At 36.1% G+C, this 20,351-nt stretch overlaps 2 protein-coding genes across 8 annotated transcripts; one reads left to right on the top strand and one right to left on the bottom strand.

Moving 5' to 3' along the window:
- Positions 1-151: 151 nt before the first annotated feature.
- On the bottom strand, positions 152-7,251 carry LOC121258191 (KH domain-containing protein At1g09660/At1g09670-like). 3 transcript variants are annotated; one of them, XM_041159579.1, is made up of 8 exons: positions 7,053-7,251; positions 6,568-6,678; positions 5,693-5,778; positions 3,644-3,783; positions 3,156-3,290; positions 2,953-3,069; positions 832-975; positions 152-735 (listed from the first exon to the last, which is right to left on the bottom strand). In XM_041159579.1, exons 2-8 carry the CDS (start codon positions 6,663-6,665, stop codon positions 577-579), a joined length of 879 nt encoding a protein of 292 aa, XP_041015513.1. In that variant the 5' UTR covers positions 6,666-6,678; positions 7,053-7,251; the 3' UTR covers positions 152-576. The 3 variants fall into 3 exon arrangements, with proteins under 3 accessions (XP_041015513.1, XP_041015514.1, XP_041015515.1); XM_041159580.1 differs by lacking the exon at positions 7,053-7,251 and having other exon boundaries at positions 6,568-7,043; XM_041159581.1 differs by lacking the exon at positions 152-735 and having other exon boundaries at positions 826-975.
- A 1,379-nt stretch (positions 7,252-8,630) lies between these two features.
- LOC121257595 (regulator of nonsense transcripts UPF3-like) lies at positions 8,631-19,898 on the top strand. Of its 5 annotated transcripts, none has more exons than XM_041158674.1 (13): positions 8,632-9,032; positions 10,335-10,441; positions 10,734-10,829; positions 10,955-11,053; positions 11,222-11,301; positions 12,790-12,900; positions 14,526-14,673; positions 15,679-15,752; positions 17,375-17,825; positions 18,091-18,135; positions 18,311-18,429; positions 18,535-18,588; positions 19,407-19,898. In XM_041158674.1, exons 1-12 carry the CDS (start codon positions 8,893-8,895, stop codon positions 18,571-18,573), a joined length of 1,509 nt encoding a protein of 502 aa, XP_041014608.1. In that variant the 5' UTR covers positions 8,632-8,892; the 3' UTR covers positions 18,574-18,588; positions 19,407-19,898. The 5 variants fall into 5 exon arrangements, with proteins under 5 accessions (XP_041014606.1, XP_041014608.1, XP_041014607.1 ...); XM_041158673.1 differs by lacking the exon at positions 18,535-18,588 and having other exon boundaries at positions 8,633-8,822; positions 8,909-9,032; positions 18,091-18,189; XM_041158671.1 differs by having other exon boundaries at positions 8,633-9,032; positions 18,091-18,189.
- The last annotated feature ends 453 nt before the right edge of the window (positions 19,899-20,351 follow it).

Raw genomic sequence — 20,351 nt, 5'->3', positions numbered from 1 at the left:
TTATCAGAAATTTGCCCCGTTGAGACACTCAATTTCAGCTAAGTCACTGCTAACTCTAGAGATGTCGCAATCTACTGGAAAGGGTGTGAGCGCGTGCAGTCGGTATAGACATAGACAAGTAAAACGTTTGTACTGGGGAACAAGCTCTTGACATGCATCCAAATTATCCAATACCATCCGATTCAAAAAGAGGCCATGAAGACCTGATTTCACCACGCTAATGGAACACTTTCGGAATTCATATTGAGCTTGCATACATCAGAATGCGCATATAATGTAAAGATAAATGTCGATGGGGGGCGACTACAAGTTAAATAATAAAAATATTGTCCCCGGTGTTCAAAATTAGTGATACATGAAAGAATATAAATCATGGCAGACGTGAAGCAAAATTTGAGAAATCATTGAAGCAGTCATCCATTTGTGATGCCGAACAATCACAGACCCCAAAAATTACCTCAGGAGTTCAAGTAGCCGGTCAGCTTCCCATCCCAAGGTTCTGCCATCAGGCCAATACCAATCGCATGCATTCACCAAACTAACTAAACAAGGTCACATCATCAATATATTTTATGGTTATCTTCCTGTCTTTGCTCTTTTCATTCCAGTACTGTTAAAAGGTGACATGCTTGGGCTCATGCTAGGGCTCATGCTAGGGCTTTCTTCTCTTAGAGTGCCATTCAACATAGCCAGCTCCCTTAATTGTTGCTTCTTGTAATGATCCAAGGACTCATCCTAGAGAGAGAGAGAGAGAGAGAGAGAGAGAGATTTTAGCCAAGTGCAAAGAAATTCAGCTAGTGCCGATGTAAACAAGTGTGTTTCTGGTCATACCACAGGCTTCAAAAGTTTCTCTAATATTGTCACTGCATAATCCAAGCGGGCATTTATAATATCCTCTGGAAACTCAGCCTCCACCAACACATGCAGTGGCTCATTAAGGTGCTCGTACCCCGGTTTATCCTTCAGTTTCTCTTCCTAAAGAAAAACAGAGGTCCATCATGAGAATGAGAGAGTATTAAACACATAAACCCAATGTGCATTACAAAAGATGCAAGGCATTATTTGGAACCATGACAATCAAGAACAAAACTGGTTTCTTTTCACAATATTAACTTCCTCATTTGTGGTGCCACAAATTATTAACTAAAATCAACTCCACAGTCATTCAAAAAAGTGTCATGGCAAGTAAAAATAACAATGCATTATATCATGAATTCAACTCACTCTAATCGAGACAGTATAACTTAATGAAACAGTCAATACAAACATAACATCTCAAAAGAGAACAGAGGATTGCCAAATATTTAATCACTCATAGTCATATAAAAGAGAGCAGCATTATGATTCCCCTACCCTAAAAGTATCCCCATGTCCTTTTTAGATGTGCATTTCACTTCATTCATTACCACTTCAATGGAAAAGCAGCTTTGTCCATTTTGAAATACTTTTGTTTTATAGTATCATCAATTCTAACTTCTAGGGGTTGGCTCAAGTGGTAAAGGCCTTGGGCTTGGGGGTATGCTCCCCCCAGGTCTAAGGTTCAAATCCCCTTGGGTGCAAACAATCTCTAGAGGCCATCGAACTGGGGGATTTTCTCCTTGAATTACCAGAGATGCACGTGCAGGAAACTCCTTGCCAAAGGCCTGTTCATCCCCGGGATTAGTCAAGACGTTCCCAGACACCCGGTGCCAATAAAAAAAAGTATTGTCAATTCTGAAATACTCACAACATAGAATGTTCCTCGCCTACTGAACACTTCCTCCTCTTCCCTTTTTCCCATAGCATGCCAGATATTGTCTTATCGTGTCATTCGAGGATTGGCACTCAACCATAACAACAGCAAGGGAGTTTATGACCATTTTTTAATCAATAGTCACACCTGGAGGCAACATCTTTCAAATGTACGTGCATTTTTTCCCATTAAACGAGCTAAGCCAAAAATAAAATCTTAAGAAAGCAAATACAAGTAGTGTATAACTAAGGCTTTCTTAGATTGGAAATTAAAAATTAAGCTCTGAATGTTAAAATGTACAAAAGATTCTTTAACACTTAAGACCACCTGATATTACAGATAGCTATACTCAAATAAGTTCTTTATCTTTTCTTTTTGATCCATTGGAGGTCCATCAGACCTATGAACTACACAACTGCAGGTACTCACTTCCCAAGCCTTATTTCCCCCTTCCCTAGTATGGGTCTGATGGAACTGAAAGATGCAAAGCATTTAAGGAGCACTAACTGGTTGATGATGCTGGTTCATACTGTATTTATCACTTGGTTTTTGAGTTTGGCTGACAATCTTTGTCAAATAAAGTTCACGCCCATGAACATGGGTTACTGTTCTAAAATTCATTTGATGCTTCATTGAAGTCGATTTTAAGTTGAAAGTAAAATTGGAGTTAAACCATAAGCATAATTAGTTTTTAACTTGTATGAATCGAGGTCTTACTCCCTTCCCCCTCCCTCTCCCCACCACCCCCAGCCCCCATCCCCCCAAAAAAAAAACAAAAAATTAAATACGAGAATGAATCCAAAGGACAAATTTCGGATGTTTTGACATAGTGCGGAGGGAGACGCACATCATTGCTAGATAAACGTGAAGGACCATTGGTGCATCACCTACAAATTAAGAAGTCCTTGTTTAGAAAATAGGAAGCAGAGGAAATTTGAACTAAAACTGATAATCTAAAAAGTGATTTGGTTGGCCCAGAAGGAGCAGAATGGATCACAAGGATGACCCACTTCCAATCATTTCAACAGAGAACAATAATGAATATATAGCAACATGAAATCTGTTGGGAAGCAAGGAGCAAGTCTAGACAGACAAAGTTCTATATTACAGTTCTATATACTTGACAAGTAAACTTCTATACCAAAGTAAGTTTTTTTATATATCTTTTATCAAACTATGTAGTAGGAGAAAAGGGAAGAAAAAAGAACATTTCATGATACCTTTAAAGAATCCTTAACAGAGCCCCTTCCTCTTATGTACACCCTACATTCTGTCATGGCTTCAACTCTTTTCAGTGAGTTCCCACGTGGTCCCAGAATTCGACCAACAAAATTATACTGCCAAGCTTTATTTTAGAAACTGCTACGTACTGGAAAGAAAAAAAAGGAGTTAAAATCAACCACAAAGGGACATGGTAACTTACGTTTGGATATTTCTCCACAGGAACATCAAATCTAATAACTCTCTTCACAATAGGAGTGGTTGGAACTCCTTGCAACCCAGGCCAACTGATTGGAGAATTTTGAACTGGGGCCATTCTTTGAACTTGTCCATTTTCCTGAAGGAAGAAAAAAGTTAACATGATTAGACCACCAATCACAATTGTATACCACAAACTCTTTCCACCATGTTTCATGAAAGCTCAGCCTGTCGACTCCCCATAAAAGTGTGTCTTATTCAGTTGTAACTAACAGAAGAACACAAAATAAATCAATCACAACATATACGATAGTTGTACGCACAAAACGCTGATAGTCTATGTCTTACCAGAAAGCATGGGCTTAGGCTAAATGATATCATAAGAAATAGGTGCCTCAGTACCCAAGTTAGCCTTAAGCCATGAACTAAACATCAATTAAAGGTAAAAAATCCCAGCAATAAAAACCCATCATATCAATAAGCTAGAATTACCTCCACGTGCATTGTGGGCCATCCTTCTAAATCCATTGCTCTACCATTAAGGGGTTGACCTATTGACCTAAGTGGGTTCTCATGCTCAAGTCTTTCATGACCAACAAAACTTTGATTGAAGCTGGAAATCCGTCTGATTTCTGCAGAGGGATGAAAGACAAAATTAAGTTGAGTACACCGAGCGAAATACCCAAAACTTTTAAATGTATGATTTATATATTGCCAAAACAATCTAAGACAAATCAGCTTCCAAAAAAAATTGTGTAAGTACTTTTAAGGAAAAGAAAAGACAATATGCAGTTAATTTTGTGGTGAGCAGAAAATGTGTCAGTATTGCACAAGCACATCTTTACCTTTCAATATCCTTTTTAAGACCATCGCAGCACTTCATACATTAAAAATATGACTGCAAATGAACAGAGTTGCTCGTGAATAGTTTGAGCCCGGCTCGTATATATTCGGTTCGAACTCGGTTCATTTGATAAATGAGTTGTTCACGACCACTAATATTGGTTCGAATATTAAACGAGTCAAACTCATATAATCTCGGCTCAAATCGGTTTAAGTTTGTGAACAAAACTCGTATAAGCTCGACTCGGCTCGTTTTGGGCTTGTTACAATACTTTTAATATGTCTATATATATTCTTACATATATTCCTTTATTGTACATTGTATAAATATATACTTTGTTACTTTATCTATAACTAGGTTACGAAAGAATAATGTTGAGTATAATAATGAAATAAGTTCACAAAAGAATTCTTGAGCCAAATGTTATATAAAGAGTAAGCAACTCTAATTTGATTACAACACTCTCTTATCCAATTCTATTTTGATTATTTGACCATATTTAGCATAATTAGTAACTTTATTATGTAATTTTCAAAATCATGATCAATAATTATTTATACTAGGGATTCTTGATGTAAGTCTAATATTAGTGCTCTTAGTTCCCACTATTAGCCTTGCAACTTTTTTCCCAAGACTTCACTTCCCAACATGTACGACATCACTTTAACACTATTTACATCAGTTCCCAACTTCCCGCCATGAGGCTTTCGACTTTTCCAATTTCTAGTTTTGCTCTAGACTTACTAATCACAATTTCTCTCTTCCTTCCCAAACACAGGACGACACCCTTTACTTCCAGTTTTTGCTTCGATCTTCTTCTTCTTCTTCTTCTTCTTCTTCATGTGCATTTCTATCCAAGCTCCAAGCTTCTATTCAAAAGTTACAAACACTCCAAACCCTCACTCCGTAAGTCTTTGACTCTCTGCTCCTCTGGTGTTTATATTCTTCTAAATAATCCAAAATCTTAATTTTTTTTATTCTCTTGTCCAAGTCATATGTTCAATTTTGGAAGCAAATTTTGTTACATCACCTCCTGCTCGAGTAAGAGTCTAACTTGATCAATTTATCTATTTCTCTAACAGATGTTCGCTTAAATGCAGCAGAATTTCATTATGTAGTTTTGTGTTAGTTAAAATTAATTAAAAGAATTAACTCGAGCTCATGATCAACTTGTTTATTTTATTTTTTTATTCGAGTGCGAGTTGAGTTCGACTTTAATATATGTTAGGCAAGCCGAGTTCGATCAGAGGTCTTCAATTTTTCTCGAGCTCGAACCGAGTTCAAGCTCATCTATGGGCTAATCGAGGTCGAGAACCCTTGTTTGAATTTGCTTCAACTCGGTTTGTTTGCAGCCTTAAGTGGTGAAGGCCTTGGTCTTGGGGTATCACTCCCTTCAAGATCCAAGGTTCAACATCTCATGGGTGCAAACAATCCTTTGGGGCCACACCCCCTGGTGAAAAATCAGCAATTTAACCAGTTCTGTGTAAGGAAACTTCCGAGGGTGCGGTGCAAGGGACCGGAGTTTACTCTGCAGGGGTGGGTCTGAAGGGCCCTGCCTTAGAGAGGTTTCCCAACATAAATAAAATAAAGATTTCTTGGCATTGGAATTTAAAGGAGACAAAAGATGTGATGATGTAAACAAACAACTGATGATTGGAGCATACATTGTGGCAATGATAGAGTGCAGATTCGCTGACCTTGATTTAGAAGTCTGCTACACAAGGGAAGAACTTGCAAAAATGGTCCCAACTTTTGCTTCTCTGCCAATAATTCAGCCAAGTATCTGCCATTGTGACAAGGACGAAAATGTGTATTACATCTTATCATACGCTCATAAACATCTTCTCATACCCTCATAACATCTTATCACACCCTCACAAAGTAAAAGCCTGACTAGTTTCACCACAGTAAATAACAATCGACAATCACAAGATCTTTGGCCACCAAAAAAATTGAGTCTTCATTTTTATCAGATTTTAAAGAGGAAAACACAGCCCTGAAATTTTTCATTTAAGTTACTAAACTTCTCGAAGCAAAACAGTGACTGAATGAAAATTAATAAATAAAAAGATCCACAAAACAGCAGCATATAAAGAGGACTTCACCAGCAATGGTCTTGAAATAAGAGGCGGTTTTAATTCAAAATTATAAAATCTGTTTACTGCATCATCCTTTTCTTTTCTGTTTGTTTTTCTCTCTCTTTTTTTAGCCATATTACCGATTAGGCATTCAATGGTTTAGCATGAAATACGGTTCATATCCAAGCTTATAGTGCCATGCCAATGAGGCCTTTCCACCAAAGTTATGTGACCTTTGTTTTCAGAGTAGAACAAATTTTTTTTTTTGATAGGTAATCAAAGATAAGGGTAGAACAAATTAAATACACTAATCTAAATAATAAAACTAGGTCATAAGAAAACCATAAAACCTCATGACCGAGACTGGGATATCAAATGCGAATGCATCAGCTTTTAAATGTATCGATGATAGCCCGTTAAGAGAGGGGGGGCACAAAAATAACAAATCCCAGGGTAAAACAGAGAAAACGCAGAGCTCTAAGTTTTGAACGAACCTTTCTCGATCTGAAGGAAGGGTAGAAGACCTGATAGGAGAAGCAGGGAGTCCAGGAGGATACTGGAAGTAACTACCAGGTGGGATTCTATCTCCCATCACACGAGATGTACTGCATAGTTCAATAACAAGTAACAAAACCCAGTTAGAACCCAACACAACAAGTACATACACAAAACCCAGCAACACAAAAGGCTGGAACAATTAACAAATCAACAAATAAGCAAAGTTTATTTGATCGGCAGCAAACCCAGAAAGAAAAATCACCGAATAAACCAACACATAAGCAAAACTTCAATTACGATACAAAACCCAGTAAATAACCAATATATGAAATAAGCAGCAGTGAAAAATAAATAAAAGAAAAGAAAGAAACGCATCGTACACCAACATATACGCAATACCGGCAATATAACGCCAAAAGACACCAACACCGACATGTACTTTGATCACACAAACATACTCGGAGAGAAAAGGAGGACTTACTTGATGGAAGCGGAGAGAGAGAGAGAGAGAGAGAGAGAGAGAGAGAGAGTGGGAGGTGTAGGATGAAGACTGAAGAGGCAGAGAGATTCAAGTCTATTCTGTCGAATCTGTCCCTTATTGGGTGGAGTGAATGAATGGGGCAGGGACTGGGAGAGAGACAAAAGCCCTACTCTAAATAGGAGTAGTATGGATCCTTTGCTGTGCTGTATTTGTCGCGGAGAAATGTTAGTATTTTGAGTTTGTCTTTTTATTTTCATTGTTTATGTATTTTTTTTTTACTTAATAATTAAAAGAAAGTAATTTTTAATATATTGATGTCTTTTTTATTTTTTAAAAATATTTAAATATATTAAAAAAATATGAAAATAAAAAGAAAGAAAAAATAAAAAGGTAAATTTTCGTAATTGTTGGGCAGAAGCCTAACACTACTCTTTGTAGTATGGTATTGTTTGTTTTCACAAATTTTCTTAATTCATCTTATCTAATTTAATTATTACAATTTTTTAAATTTTTACATAAAATAAAATAAATAATTTAATTTTTTTAAATCTTAAAATAAAAATAAAAATAAAAATAAAATTATATATTCTAATAATATTTTATTTAATTTTTAATTTTAATCCCAACTCATATTATCTGTAAAAACAAGCTAAATCAATATCAAGCATTATATCATATTATCGTGATTTAATTTGATAATTTTTTTTAGCTAAAATATTTATTTTATTTTTATCCACAAACATGTAATTTTTTGACTTAAGTGCATCCTAACACCTAAATTTTCAGGATTCTATATTTTATCCTTGGAAACATTTAAAATTGACACACTGTACGGTCTAAGTAGTAACAAATGGGAAATATTACTTTTATTAATGGTTAAGGTGGAAGATTCATGGCGCATATAAGTAAAATGATGGGTTTGTAATTGTAAATTAAACAAATAATTATTTTTGCTTTAAATTTAGAAAGTTTGTCAAAGAAAGAATAATCACAATAGGAAGAAGGGTGATCATCATAATTTGTGTTTAAGGCCTGCTTTGGAGGTTGTTATAAGATGAGATAAAATAAGATAAAAAGTCTGTAAATTATAATTAAATAATACGTAAATAGTAGTGAAATAATTTTACTTAAAATATTTTATGAGATTTGAAAAAATAAGAAAAAAAAGTTAAATAAAAAAAATTATAAAGTTAAAATATTATTATAATATTATTTTATTTTGAGATTTGAAAATTTTGAATTATTTTTTTATATTTTATTTGAAAGTTTAAAAAATTGTAATAATTAGATAATGATTAAATAAAAATATTAAAAATTTAAAATAAAAAAATATTTATATTTAAGTGACATTTGGATATTGAGATTGAATAAGATGTCATCAAATAAGTTGAGATCTCGGAATAAATCATCGCAATATTTAATAAGCTTATAAAATCTGATTATATAATTAATTGAAACTTAAAAAATAATTTTAAAAAACGGAAACAAGCTTCCAGTTCAACACCACTACAACCCGACCCGAGACAACCCAAGTGCGCGCGCGCACACACGCTTGAGTTTATATGGTTAACGTCTGTAAGCGCAAAAAACCCAACCTTACACGTTTCTTCACTCTGGAAACACTCTTTTTTCATTACTCTCTCTCGCATGGCGTTTGGGAAAGAAATTGAGGAGTAGGGCACGGAATAGGCCTCGATTTTTGCGGTGAAGATGTAATCCAAGGAAGAATTTCTCTGTTCCGAAGCTATTTCAAGCGTACAGTTCGTAAAAGTTCGACTACATTTTTCTCTAGGGTTTTTTTTTTTTTCCTTTTTCCCTTCTGTGTTTGGTTGGGTGTGAAATGAAGGGCTTGTCAGATCGGACGAAGGTGGTTCTGCGGCACCTGCCTCCGGCGATTTCTCAGGCCACGCTGATGGACCAAATCGACGCCGCCTTCGCTGGTCGCTACCACTGGGTCGCTTTCCGTCCAGGGAAATCGAGGTTAGGGTTTGTTCTCTTTTTTTCTCAATTATGTTTTGGGTGAAATTTATATGTTCTGTATTTTTTTTGTCAATTAATTTGCTTCGAGACACTTCAGTTTCGGAAAATACGTCCAAGTGGTAATGGGAATGCGCGCGGGTGTAGGTATATGCGTATCATGTCAGTTAACAACGCTTTCAATTTCCTTAGTTGTCCACTTTCTGATCTTTGGGTTTTTTTATAGTTTTTGGACCATTGAATCTAATGTACGAGTAATTGCTTGATTTTCTGTGAATTGGTGAGATATGTCTGCTTTTCTAGGGTTTATATGCCTGGTAATAAGTAGGATAGACTTTAAATTTTTCATTGATTGTACACTTTGGGGGCCATTAAGTTCGGGTTTATGGAGTATGAATCTGTGGCTTGTATGGGTTTTGAAATAATTTTGGATTGAGTAAGCTTCGCATTTTTTTCATACTTAATGGGTCTTTGAAACTGAGTAGGCTTAATATATTTCACGCACAAGACATGCAAATATGCATGTGGAAAATTATCTATAGGTCTGTTTTAAGTCTTGGGAAAAATGAGTAAATTAGCTGAATAGCTGCTGAGCTGGGTGGTATCAAGAGGTGGACTGAATGGAAGCAAATAATGAATGATTACTTTTGCTAGAATTATAAAAAAAAAAAAAAAAACTTACACGATCATCATAGGGCCTATTTATTTGTTTTTTTTAATATCAGTCATTGATCCAATTTTTATCGGATCATTGATAATTATCTAGTTATAGGTTCATGGTTAACAAATACTCAGATTCATGTTACTTGGAAGCGTGAGGATGGTTATGCACCTTGCTACTTCGTATGGATACGGGGTACTAGAACCCTTTTATGCTACTTAAGGTTTTCTTTCCACTTCAAGATACTTAAAAAGGACAAATTAGTCTCCATTTGGTGTTACTGGATGAAAATAGATCCATTTGTGGAGATGATAGTGCCTTCTGGAAATGTTTCCGGGAGACAAAAACTAGCTGCATGAAAATTGCCTACTGGACAGAGGGCTATTAGCCCAGTTAATATATCATTGGTTCTTTCCGAAACACTTTGTTTTAGGTGGATCAGCTCCATCTTTTTTACAAGTAATGAAGGTTTTATTGATGAATAATGATAAGCATGGTCCATGTACACAGGAAGTATATGGATCAACTTTGCTTTTAAATTCATATATTAATACGGGTTCCTGTGGTCTAGTTTTTATGATTTAGTCAAGTCATTTGCTGCACACCTTCTCATATTTTTATTGTTTTTTTAAACGGTTTTGCAGCATGAAGCATCAATTCTATACTAGAGCCTATATTGACTTCAAGAAACCTGAGGATGTTATTGAGTTTGCTGAGTTCTTTGATGGGCATTTGTTTGTTAGTGAGAAGGGTAAATCTTTGCTCATATCTTTTGAAGAGATTGATTGGCACATCAATCTTGTTGCCAGTGTTTCTGTGATTATCTTTTTATTCAATCCACAGTTTTGATTCAGATGGGTAATGAAGCCCTTTCTATTCAGTTAGTAACAGCTTAGAAAATTATCGAGCTGCTGGGTGTCTTTTTGGAAAGTAGATTTGGGGCTCCTCATGTCTATCTTTCTGTTTCATCCGTGTTTGAATAAGGAATTGCAGGATATAATATTGACACAAAGTTTTAACTAGACTGTCCCTTGCTTTTTCAGGCACTCAGTTTAAAACTATTGTTGAGTATGCTCCTTCTCAACGTGTTCCAAAACAGTGGTCTAAAAAAGATGGTCGTGAAGGAACAATATTAAAAGGTAATTGACAAAAAAAATAACTGGAAATTTAAGGAGTATTTTCAAATGCGATCATTAACCTGTGACTTTTGTATGCAATCACTTGCTTTTTCATAAACACAAGTATTTCATTGATTAACATCTAGATCCCGAGTATCTGGAGTTTCTTGAATATCTTGCAAAGCCTGTCGAGAATCTTCCCAGTGCAGAGATACAATTGGAGAGAAGGGAAGCAGAACGAGGTGGTAAGTCATAAAGATTTCATATTGTAGAATGTGCTGTTGAAAATAGTAAGATAAAAGGTTAAAGAATACTGTAATACAAGTAGAATGAGAGAATTATCTTGCGCTGCTTGGGAGTTTCTAAGGATAAAGTGTGTCTTATAATGATATCTGTTCACTATGATCTTGCAGGTGCTGCAAAAGACGCTCTTGTGGTTACACCATTGATGGACTTCGTTCGTCAGAAAAGAGCTGCCAAGGGTGGTTCTCGGGTATCTTTCTAATTCACGAGTTTGTGAGGACAGATTTGTTTAAGAAATCTCGTTAAATAGATTTTTATTCCATGTCCTATTATATTTAATTGGGTTGCAGAATTTCTGGTTATGAATAGCTGGAGTTATTGTCATACTTTATGTGCAATACATGCTTCAAGATTTACTTGGATACTCCTGTTTCATGGTTATATAGTAGTTTTCATTGCATAAAACATGATGCATTTCAAGTGGAGGGTTAGGAGTTCGAAATCTGAGGATCTTTAATAAGGCACTTCTTGGGAAATAGTTATGGCAGTACCGTCTTTGTGGAAGGCTATTATTGAGTATGGGAGCTCGTGTGTGTGTGTGTGTGTGTGAGGGGGGGGGTCCTAATGAAGTGAGGGGTGCGCATTGTGTGGGTTTGTGGAAGAATATCGGACATGGATGTGAGGTATTTGCTTGTTTTATTAGCTTCACAATTGAAGAGGGATCTAGGGTCATATTCTGGCATGATACTTGGTGTGGTAATTCTGCCCTCAAGATTGTTTTTCCTTCTCTTTTCCGGATGGATCTTGATCAAGAGGCATCGGTGTCAGATCTTTTGGACAGCTCTAGTGGATCCTCATAGTGGAATGTTTGTTTTCTGAGAGCTGTCCATGATTGGGAAATTGGAGTTATTTCTGAATTTTTCATTTTGTTGTATGCTTCGAACATTGGTAGCATTGAGGAAGACAAGATGCTTTGGATGAATACCGGGAATAGGAAGTTCACTGTATGATCTTTGTAAGAGGCTTTGTCATGTCAAAATCATATTTCCTTTACCTGGAAGTGCATTTGGAGAAGTAAGGTGCCGCCTAAAATTGCTTCTTTGATTTGACTGCATCTTTTGGGAAAATATTGACTATGGACAACTTGAGGAAGCGTGGACTCATTGTGATGGATTGGTGCTACATGTCTAAAAAGAGTGGTGAATCTGTGAATCATCTTTTACTTCTCTGTGAGCTGGCAATGATGTTATGGGCTAAGATCTTTAACTGGACCGGACTTGCATGGGTGATGCCTAAGAGGGTGGTGCACTTGTTTGCTTGTTGGAAAAGGCTTCGGGGCTATTCCCAAATTGCTGATGTATGGAGAATGACTCCTTTATGTCTCTTCTGGTGTATTTGGCTTGAAAGGAATGGCTGAGCTTTGAAGATAGGGAATTTTTTCTGGATGAGCTAAAATTGTCTTCCTCCATACTTTATTTTCTTTGGGCTTCTGCTAGTGTTTTTAACGGAGCCATCTTACATGACTTTTTTGTATCACTTTCTAGCACCTAACTTGTAACTAGGTGTTCTTTGTTGCATACTTCATGTTTACTTGGGCTATGCCTGTTTACTTGTTTCAATAAAATTTTATTTTACTTATATATAAAAAAAGAACATTATTCGTCTTCCATTATAGTGTGTATTATACTCAAAGATCCATTTATCATTGAATCCTGAGTTCTTATCTGTCTAATGACAGCGATCACTATCTAATGGGAAATTGAGTAGAAGAGCTGTTGGATCATCAACCGGAAATCATGGTGCCTCGTCGAAGCGAGGTTCTGAGAGGAGAAGGATATCCTCCGCTATGGTACACATCTTTCTTTAAACGTTTGTATGCTGCCTAAAGCATGCAGCAACATGCCACAATTTTTTAAATGGTGTTTAACCTCACCAAGGCATGATTCTTCAGACTAACCCTTGAATGTATACCTCTAGTATACAACCTGACCTCCCATAACTGTTTATTAGATAATTAAGGGCTACTTTTAGTGCATAATCAAACCCAAGATGTTTGGGTTTACGTCTCATTTTAAGTCTGCCCTTTGATCACTAAGCTGCACCATAATGGGTATACTGCAATTTTAGAAACATAAATTTAAGTATGTTCCTGTCAAGATCAATGCTATTAATAGAAAAATTATTCCTTGCGCCAAATTGTCTGCATTATACGTACTGGAACTGCACCCAAAATAACTTTTCTGATTTAATAATTATGGATATAAGAATCTGTTAAAACCTACACGTATTGCATCCATTGTACTGATAGTCCCTGTCACAGTGTCACTACACCATTATAAGTACAAACATAAAAGTTAGTTACCAAAAAAAAAAAGTACAAACCCACTTTGGGTTTGTCTAATAAAATTTCTATCATTCCCTGTGCCAGAAGCTGGTTTGACATCTAGATATGGAGCGCACAATGACGGAGCTTCATAATTTTTTTATGCACACTTTAATGCTTTGGTTTTCAGCCATTGTACTTGATGGAAACAATGCTCATGACTTTTTGTCTTTAATTTAGAATGTATTTATGTGTTCTTTTGTATACTTCCTATGTACATGGGCTATGCCTATTTCATTCATATCAATATAATTTACTTCTTACGTAGAAAAAAAAAATGGTCATATTTTATATTTTCTGTGTGATTCCTGTGTATACGCCAGTTGAAACATTAGAAGGATACTATTACATGTTGCACATACAACCTTTTTTACAGCTCTTTATACAACCATGTTTTAAATTGAGGGTATATCTGTAAAATGATGTTACTTTTATTAGTTATTTTGCAAAAAATACCCTTCATTTAAAACAAGATTGTGTAAAGCGTTGTAGTGTATTTTGGGTTGGGGTGGGATTTTTGGGTAGAGTTTTAGTTCTACGGGAAGCAAGGGGTTGGGGTCGGGCTTGGTGTATTTTGGGTTGTTTTTCACGGGCTTTTTGGGTTATTAGGGATTTTTCTATTATGGGCAAGGTGTTCTCTTGTATACATTCAGTGTACTTGGTTACTCCTTTTGATATATAAATATAATATTTTTACTTATTAAACAAAAAAAAAAAAGCGTTGTATGTGTATCATTTTCCATATAGATGTTAATTTTGGTTTGTAGATCCAAAATCTGAATGATGAATTAAAGATTTTTTTTATTGCTGACCTTATTAGTAGGCCCAAGGCTGACTAGAGAGAGAAAGAACATAAACAGATTTAAATAGACCATTTACGTGATTTTCCTGCTCCTGGAGCTTCTTATGTTAAACATGGTTTTTGGATTACATTGTCGTACTTGTAGTGAATATGGATTGAGGTATATGCTATATAGTATTTGTTTTCCATCTTTATTTGTGTTTGAGCATCTAGACATCCAGACTTGATTTCAAAGCAAGATGTTGGAAATTTAGGAGTTTATTAATACTATTTCCTCCCTGATGGGCAGTATGTTTTGAGGGACACTGTAAAGAACATGAGTGGCAAAGACAAGTCAATGCACCTTCTGGTTCCAAAGAGAGATGATGAGCTGCTTTCTCATAAGTCTGCTACTGTTGTTCCTGCTGCTAGGACTGAAGTATTGGCAGAGGAAAGTGGTATGGTTGGGAAATGGAATAATTAAGTGTTCAGTGATGATTTGATCTTTATTTTTTTCCTGTCTTCTTTTAATGATATCTTGAGAAAAACATGTGCACTCACACTTCAGGACCCCAATGTAGGTATGGACTACTTAGTTACTGTGGGATTCCGATCATAAAAGAAAAGTTGCTGCGGGATTGCATGAAAAATTTGGATGTCTTTTGCCTTGCATTAGCCATTTGTTCTTTTCTCACTTCCATTTTTTCAGACTTGTTACGTTTGCAGTATTTAAATTTTCTCAAATGGGTTTAGCTCTTATGATGAGCTGAATTTTTTTTACACTAGGAAGAATGGTTTCTGGTAGTTCAAAGAGTTGTGTGGATGGGTTTGGTTCTTTTTTGTACATTTTCTGGTTTTAGAAACAAAGGAGTTGGAAGTTTTGTAGCTAGACTTAAAAAAAGAAACTATCTAAAAAACTTAGATAGTTTTTTCTCCAGTTTAATGCATTTATGTTGCCATTGTTTGAATCTATATCTTAGAGGTCGTCATGTGCTCGATTCAGTTTTCACTTTGATATATTTACCTTGCTCAGTTCTTATTAACATCACCTTCAAGTTTTTACTACCTACAGTGGGAACACTTGTTTGTTAGACCACTTATTTTATCAACATGCCTACATATCATACCCTTCTTTTGCCAAAATGGATAAGGTTCAGGGTGAAAAAGGATTTATATATCCAAAACAAGTGGGTTGCACGTGTGTCTATTTATCTTTACCATTTATGTCTGTGATTTTGTGTGCTTGTTCCTTGCAGTATCCTTGATTAAGATATGTGTTCACATTGTCCGGTTTGGGGTTTATGGTACTGGAATATTCAGGGCAATACCCAAGTTAATTTCTTTTAGATTGTTTCTTTTTGGATCAATTCATCTTTTTTGTGAATAGTTATTTCTTTCTCTGGGCATGTTAATATTATATCTATACTTCTAGGAGCTTGTTCACCTCTAATATAATTTTTCAGGAATTTCTGGAACTAACGAATCTGGGAAAAAGAAATTCCTGCTTCTGAAAGGGAAAGAGAGAGAGATTTTTCATGTAAGTTTTTTCAGTTCTTACCAACATATATATATATATATATATATGTTACTTGGGGCACTTTTCAAAGCATATATATAATGTACGGTGTTGCTTTGTATGGATAAAATTTGTTTTCTTGTTCTGATGTGGATCATTTGAAAATGCATAGCGGAAAAAAAAGCAAATAATCACGGATTAATATACCCATTTACCCATCAACGTTCTAAGTTATTATGTTTTAAATGGAAAGTGGCAATCTATACAATGGTCACATTTCTCCTGCTTAGACTACTTGGAAAAAAAAAGAAGTCTTGCTTAGACTGGAGCATGTGCTCAACTTGGACAGCTTGCCACCAGTGAGACAGTTTATGCTTCTTTATTTTTTGGGTGTGATTCTGATTATAGTCTGTCCCTTTTCTAATGTTGGACACACTTCAAAGGCTTACTTGAACACTGGAGCTGTTCCATCTCCAAAAGTCGTTCTTCCTTATTGTGAATTGCAGTGTGAGCTCTGATCAATTATTTGCCTTCAGCATATTATCATAGAAGGATATGTGGCTGTCCAATTAACTTGCTAGGTCTTATCGAATACCTTCTACATTCACCAAGTAATGACTTTGGATGGTCCCACATTGTATTTGACTGTCCACTTGACTATGGAACCATTTGCCTTTCCACTGTATCTCTGATTAATAGCCCAACATGATGTTACCATCTCCAGCTCTTAGCTTTCAAGATTTCCTAACCCTGTTTCCTTTTGATAGTTGGTGGATTATTTATATGTCCTTTGTATTGTGTATCATCCCTTTTAGTCATTAATAAAATCCCTATCTTACTGATAAAAAAAGCTTTGGATGTTTAGTTTTGTGATTGTAACCCCAAGGGGTTGGCCCAAGTGGTGAAGGCCTTGGCCTTGGGGTATCACTCCCTTCAAGGTCCAATGTTCAACACTTCATGGGTGCAAACAATCCTTTGGGGCCACACCTCCTGGTGCAAAGCCAGCGATTTAACCAATTCCGTGTAGGGAAACTTCCGAGGGTGCGGTGCACGGGACCGGGGTTTACTCTGCAGGGGTGGATCTGAAGGGCCCTGCCTTGGAGAGGTTCCCGACATAAAAAAAAAGTTGTGCTTGTCCTATTTGTGACAGATTAAATAATCTAATTCTATTTGAAATACTTTCAAAATACAGAGTTCTGTGCATCGGCTATCACATCAAATAACATATTTTCCTTAAATAACTGGGGCACTGAACACAATTTATTCTCATGTATTGTGGCAGTGTAAATTGAGTTCCAAGTTTTATTCAGACAATGCCATTAATAATTGGTGTGTAAGGAGGGTTTTTTTAGGTCCATTCTTCACTCCTAAGTATTTCTTCTCTTCAACCTTACCTTACTAGAAAAAAAAAAAAAAAAAAAAAAAAAATTCTTTGCTTCATTTATGCATTGGCAATATTCCAAAAACCAGATTTTTTGTGATTCTGTGTGTGCTGATTACTTATTTGCCTCTTTGCAATTTCTAATAAGATTTGTCTCACTGCAGTGTGTTTTTCCCCATAATTTTGTTTTACAGGTAGAAATGTGGCTTTTTAGTTGAAGGGCTGCACAATGTTAAAATACTGTATTATACTCCTTTTGCAGGTGTCTGGCAGCTTGTCAAAGGGTATAACATCTTCAGTTGCAAACACAATCAGTTCAGCTGCTCTCAAGCAGAACCAGCAACACCAAGGTAGTGAAAGGACGGTCAAAAGAATACTTTTAAACAAGGATTCACGTCAAAGTCAGTCTTTTGTGGGCCTGTCTGAGCAGCAAATCCAGGCTACAAATTTAGAAAAGGACAAGAGACCTCCCCGTCCACCACATGCACAATTGGTTTTGAAGGACCCAATTCCAGCTCCAGATGACAAGGTTGCTGGTAATAACTCGCATGGATTTTGTAGTGAGAAGCAGGAAAAACGTTCAAGAAATAAGGATAAGCCTGATCGTGGTGTATGGACTTCTCTTCGTCGTTCAGATGGATCTCATACTAGTGATGAGTCTTTGTCATCTTCAATTTCTCAACTTTCGCAGTCACTTGTAGATTCTTTTGAAGGTGTGTGCCATTTTCATAATGTAATTCTTGGGTTAATAATAAGAGGACTTGGTAGTCATCAGTGGTAGCACTATTAATTTGTAATCGTCATTTTACCTTTGCATCAAAACACTTCGGTTAATGTGTACAAGCAAATACACTGAAGAGGGAGGGATCTTCTTATTGCCGGAAGCCTGAAAGTTCTTATGTGGCCCTTTTTTTTTTTTAAGAAAATTTTAATGGCAAGGAATGTATTTTACTATTTATTCTGTTTGTCATCTTTCAGGATCCCGGGGAGATACGCATGTTGACCTGGCAAATGCTAGGTGTGGTGAGGTTAAAAACCTTGGAACTGGACGTACTAGTCATTCTTCCATGGATAATGGTAGATTTTGGTTTGGAGAGCCCGTAACTTCAATATTGCTTCTGAATATGGATGCCCTTTGTCTGTGTTTGGCATATGTTTTGTTTTCTAGCCGCAACTTCAATGTTTGTATTACATGCAGGCTCCCACAAACATTTTGGTCGCCGTGGGCCTGCACATGTTGTGAAGGATACTGATGGCTCATCAATTGTTGGTGAGGGAAAGCACTCGAGGAAAGGCACTGGATATGTTTCCCATGAGGTGATTGGGCTTAAAACTTTGGATGGCTAATTTTGCTCATACTTTTTCTGTGTTTTCGATCATCATGTGCTAATTAGTTAAAGGTATTTTTCAATGAATCTGCAGAAACAAGTTTGGGTTCAAAAATCAAGTTCTGGTTCATGATTTTGTATCGAAAAGGTTTTGTGAATATCTTCTCCTTCACTTTTTTTTTTATTTTTTTTATTTTTTTTATTTATTTTACGATCAATATCTGCCTTTTAACTTTTATATATGGATTGACCAAAATAGATTTAAAATTATAGTTTGATAGGCCCTAGTGCGTCTAAACCAGCATCACATCCATGAATTCATACAGAACCTCGAATTTTAAGTATCTTGCAATTTTTCTGCACTCCTACAAACCTGCCCTAATTTTCATGTACCAAACTTGCCCTAGTCTATAAAACGCATCTTTATTTTATCTAAAGGGAAGGTGAAAATTACCTTGGTGACTGATAGAAACTAATCTAAATCGGTATTATAGAAATCAAAGAACATTGGAGGAAATATATCTGGTGAGTCCTAGAATTTTGATTGACCCTTTGCTGTTGGAAGATTAGTATGTTGGATTTAAAATAAACGCGAGAAGGGATTTGCATCTTATCACTTGTCATTCATTTTTAAATATTCTGAAGTTATATAGTCTCATATTTGACAGAAAATGTTGTTTAGTGCAAAACGTGCAAATGCCCTGTTATATTCTTTGTTACTGTAGGTTCTTCATGGAGTCCATATCATTTTGACTCTGATGAAAGAAAATATTCTTTTTTGGGTACTTAAGAGAGATGAACAGTAAAGAGGAAAAAGTTCTTGGATGAAAAAGCTCTTTTTTGGGTACTTTTTAGTAGTGTATCCCTTGGGCCTTGGCATGTTTACTATTTGTCACGATTGCCTTGAGCAGGCTTTTGTTTAGATTGTCGATTTTTATTATGGTTACCTATTTCATTACTGGGCAGTTTAAATGCTTGGTCACACAATTTTGGAACCTGCATTTGCTTGTGGCTGGAAGCTGTCTCCTCTTACTATACAGATGATCGGGTGTATATGAAGTCTCAGTATCAGCAATGGTTCCTTTCGAGAAATCCCTAGGGGAAAGTACAGTTATCTGAATGATGCAGATACCGACATAATTAAAATTCGGTTGGTTGAAGATCCTGATTTTACTTGGGCAAAGCGGCAGCTCGGAATAGGAGAAAGAAAGCATTAGATGGCATTGTTATGATTGTATTATTACACGGTTTTCATGGCAGTGCTCCCCTTTGGGGTTCTGCTTTTTGTTGGAGCTAGGAAGTCCTCATGTTTGCTTTTGACTCGACTATGCATCGGGTTATTGTGGTTTTATGGGATGTCTCCAATTGGTATAGATGTATATATAATCCCGGAGTGATGATCTGTAACTCCAGCTTTCGTATGGCTATCTATCAAAGCATCTTAATGTGTTTCACACATATCTTTCATTGCTGCGACTGTTACACCGGATGCATGGTGGTTTTACGAGCACAGCAATAATGCCGACAATGCAGAGGAGGTTTCAAAAGGCTTAATTTACCGAAGGTTTTGGATATGTCTTCTTGTTTGCACAATAGATCTGATACTGGAAATAAAGGGGACAAATGATTCTTGGACAGTGTGGGCATGGGTATATAAAACTTCTTCAAACTTTTTTGAGTACGTTACTACATTGCACTTCCTCATTCTTCTTTGTTATGTCTTCACCACCCAAATAGCTTATTATTGATATTGTTAGTTTTTCATGACTTGTAATAATCAAGAGTTCGTTGTGCAGAACCGTGTTCTTTGAATTTTCAGGAAGGTGGCTCAGATTTGATAACTATTTGAAGGGTTTTCAATAGGGCTGAAAACAGAACTAGTCGGTTCAGTTTCGGTCCGACTAGTTACTT

The sequence above is a fragment of the Juglans microcarpa x Juglans regia genome, chromosome 3S (genome assembly GCF_004785595.1).
Source record: "Juglans microcarpa x Juglans regia isolate MS1-56 chromosome 3S, Jm3101_v1.0, whole genome shotgun sequence".
NCBI lineage: Eukaryota > Viridiplantae > Streptophyta > Magnoliopsida > Fagales > Juglandaceae > Juglans > Juglans microcarpa x Juglans regia.
Note: the sequence above shows the minus strand (reverse complement) of the source record. Positions and strands in the feature narration are given on the sequence as shown.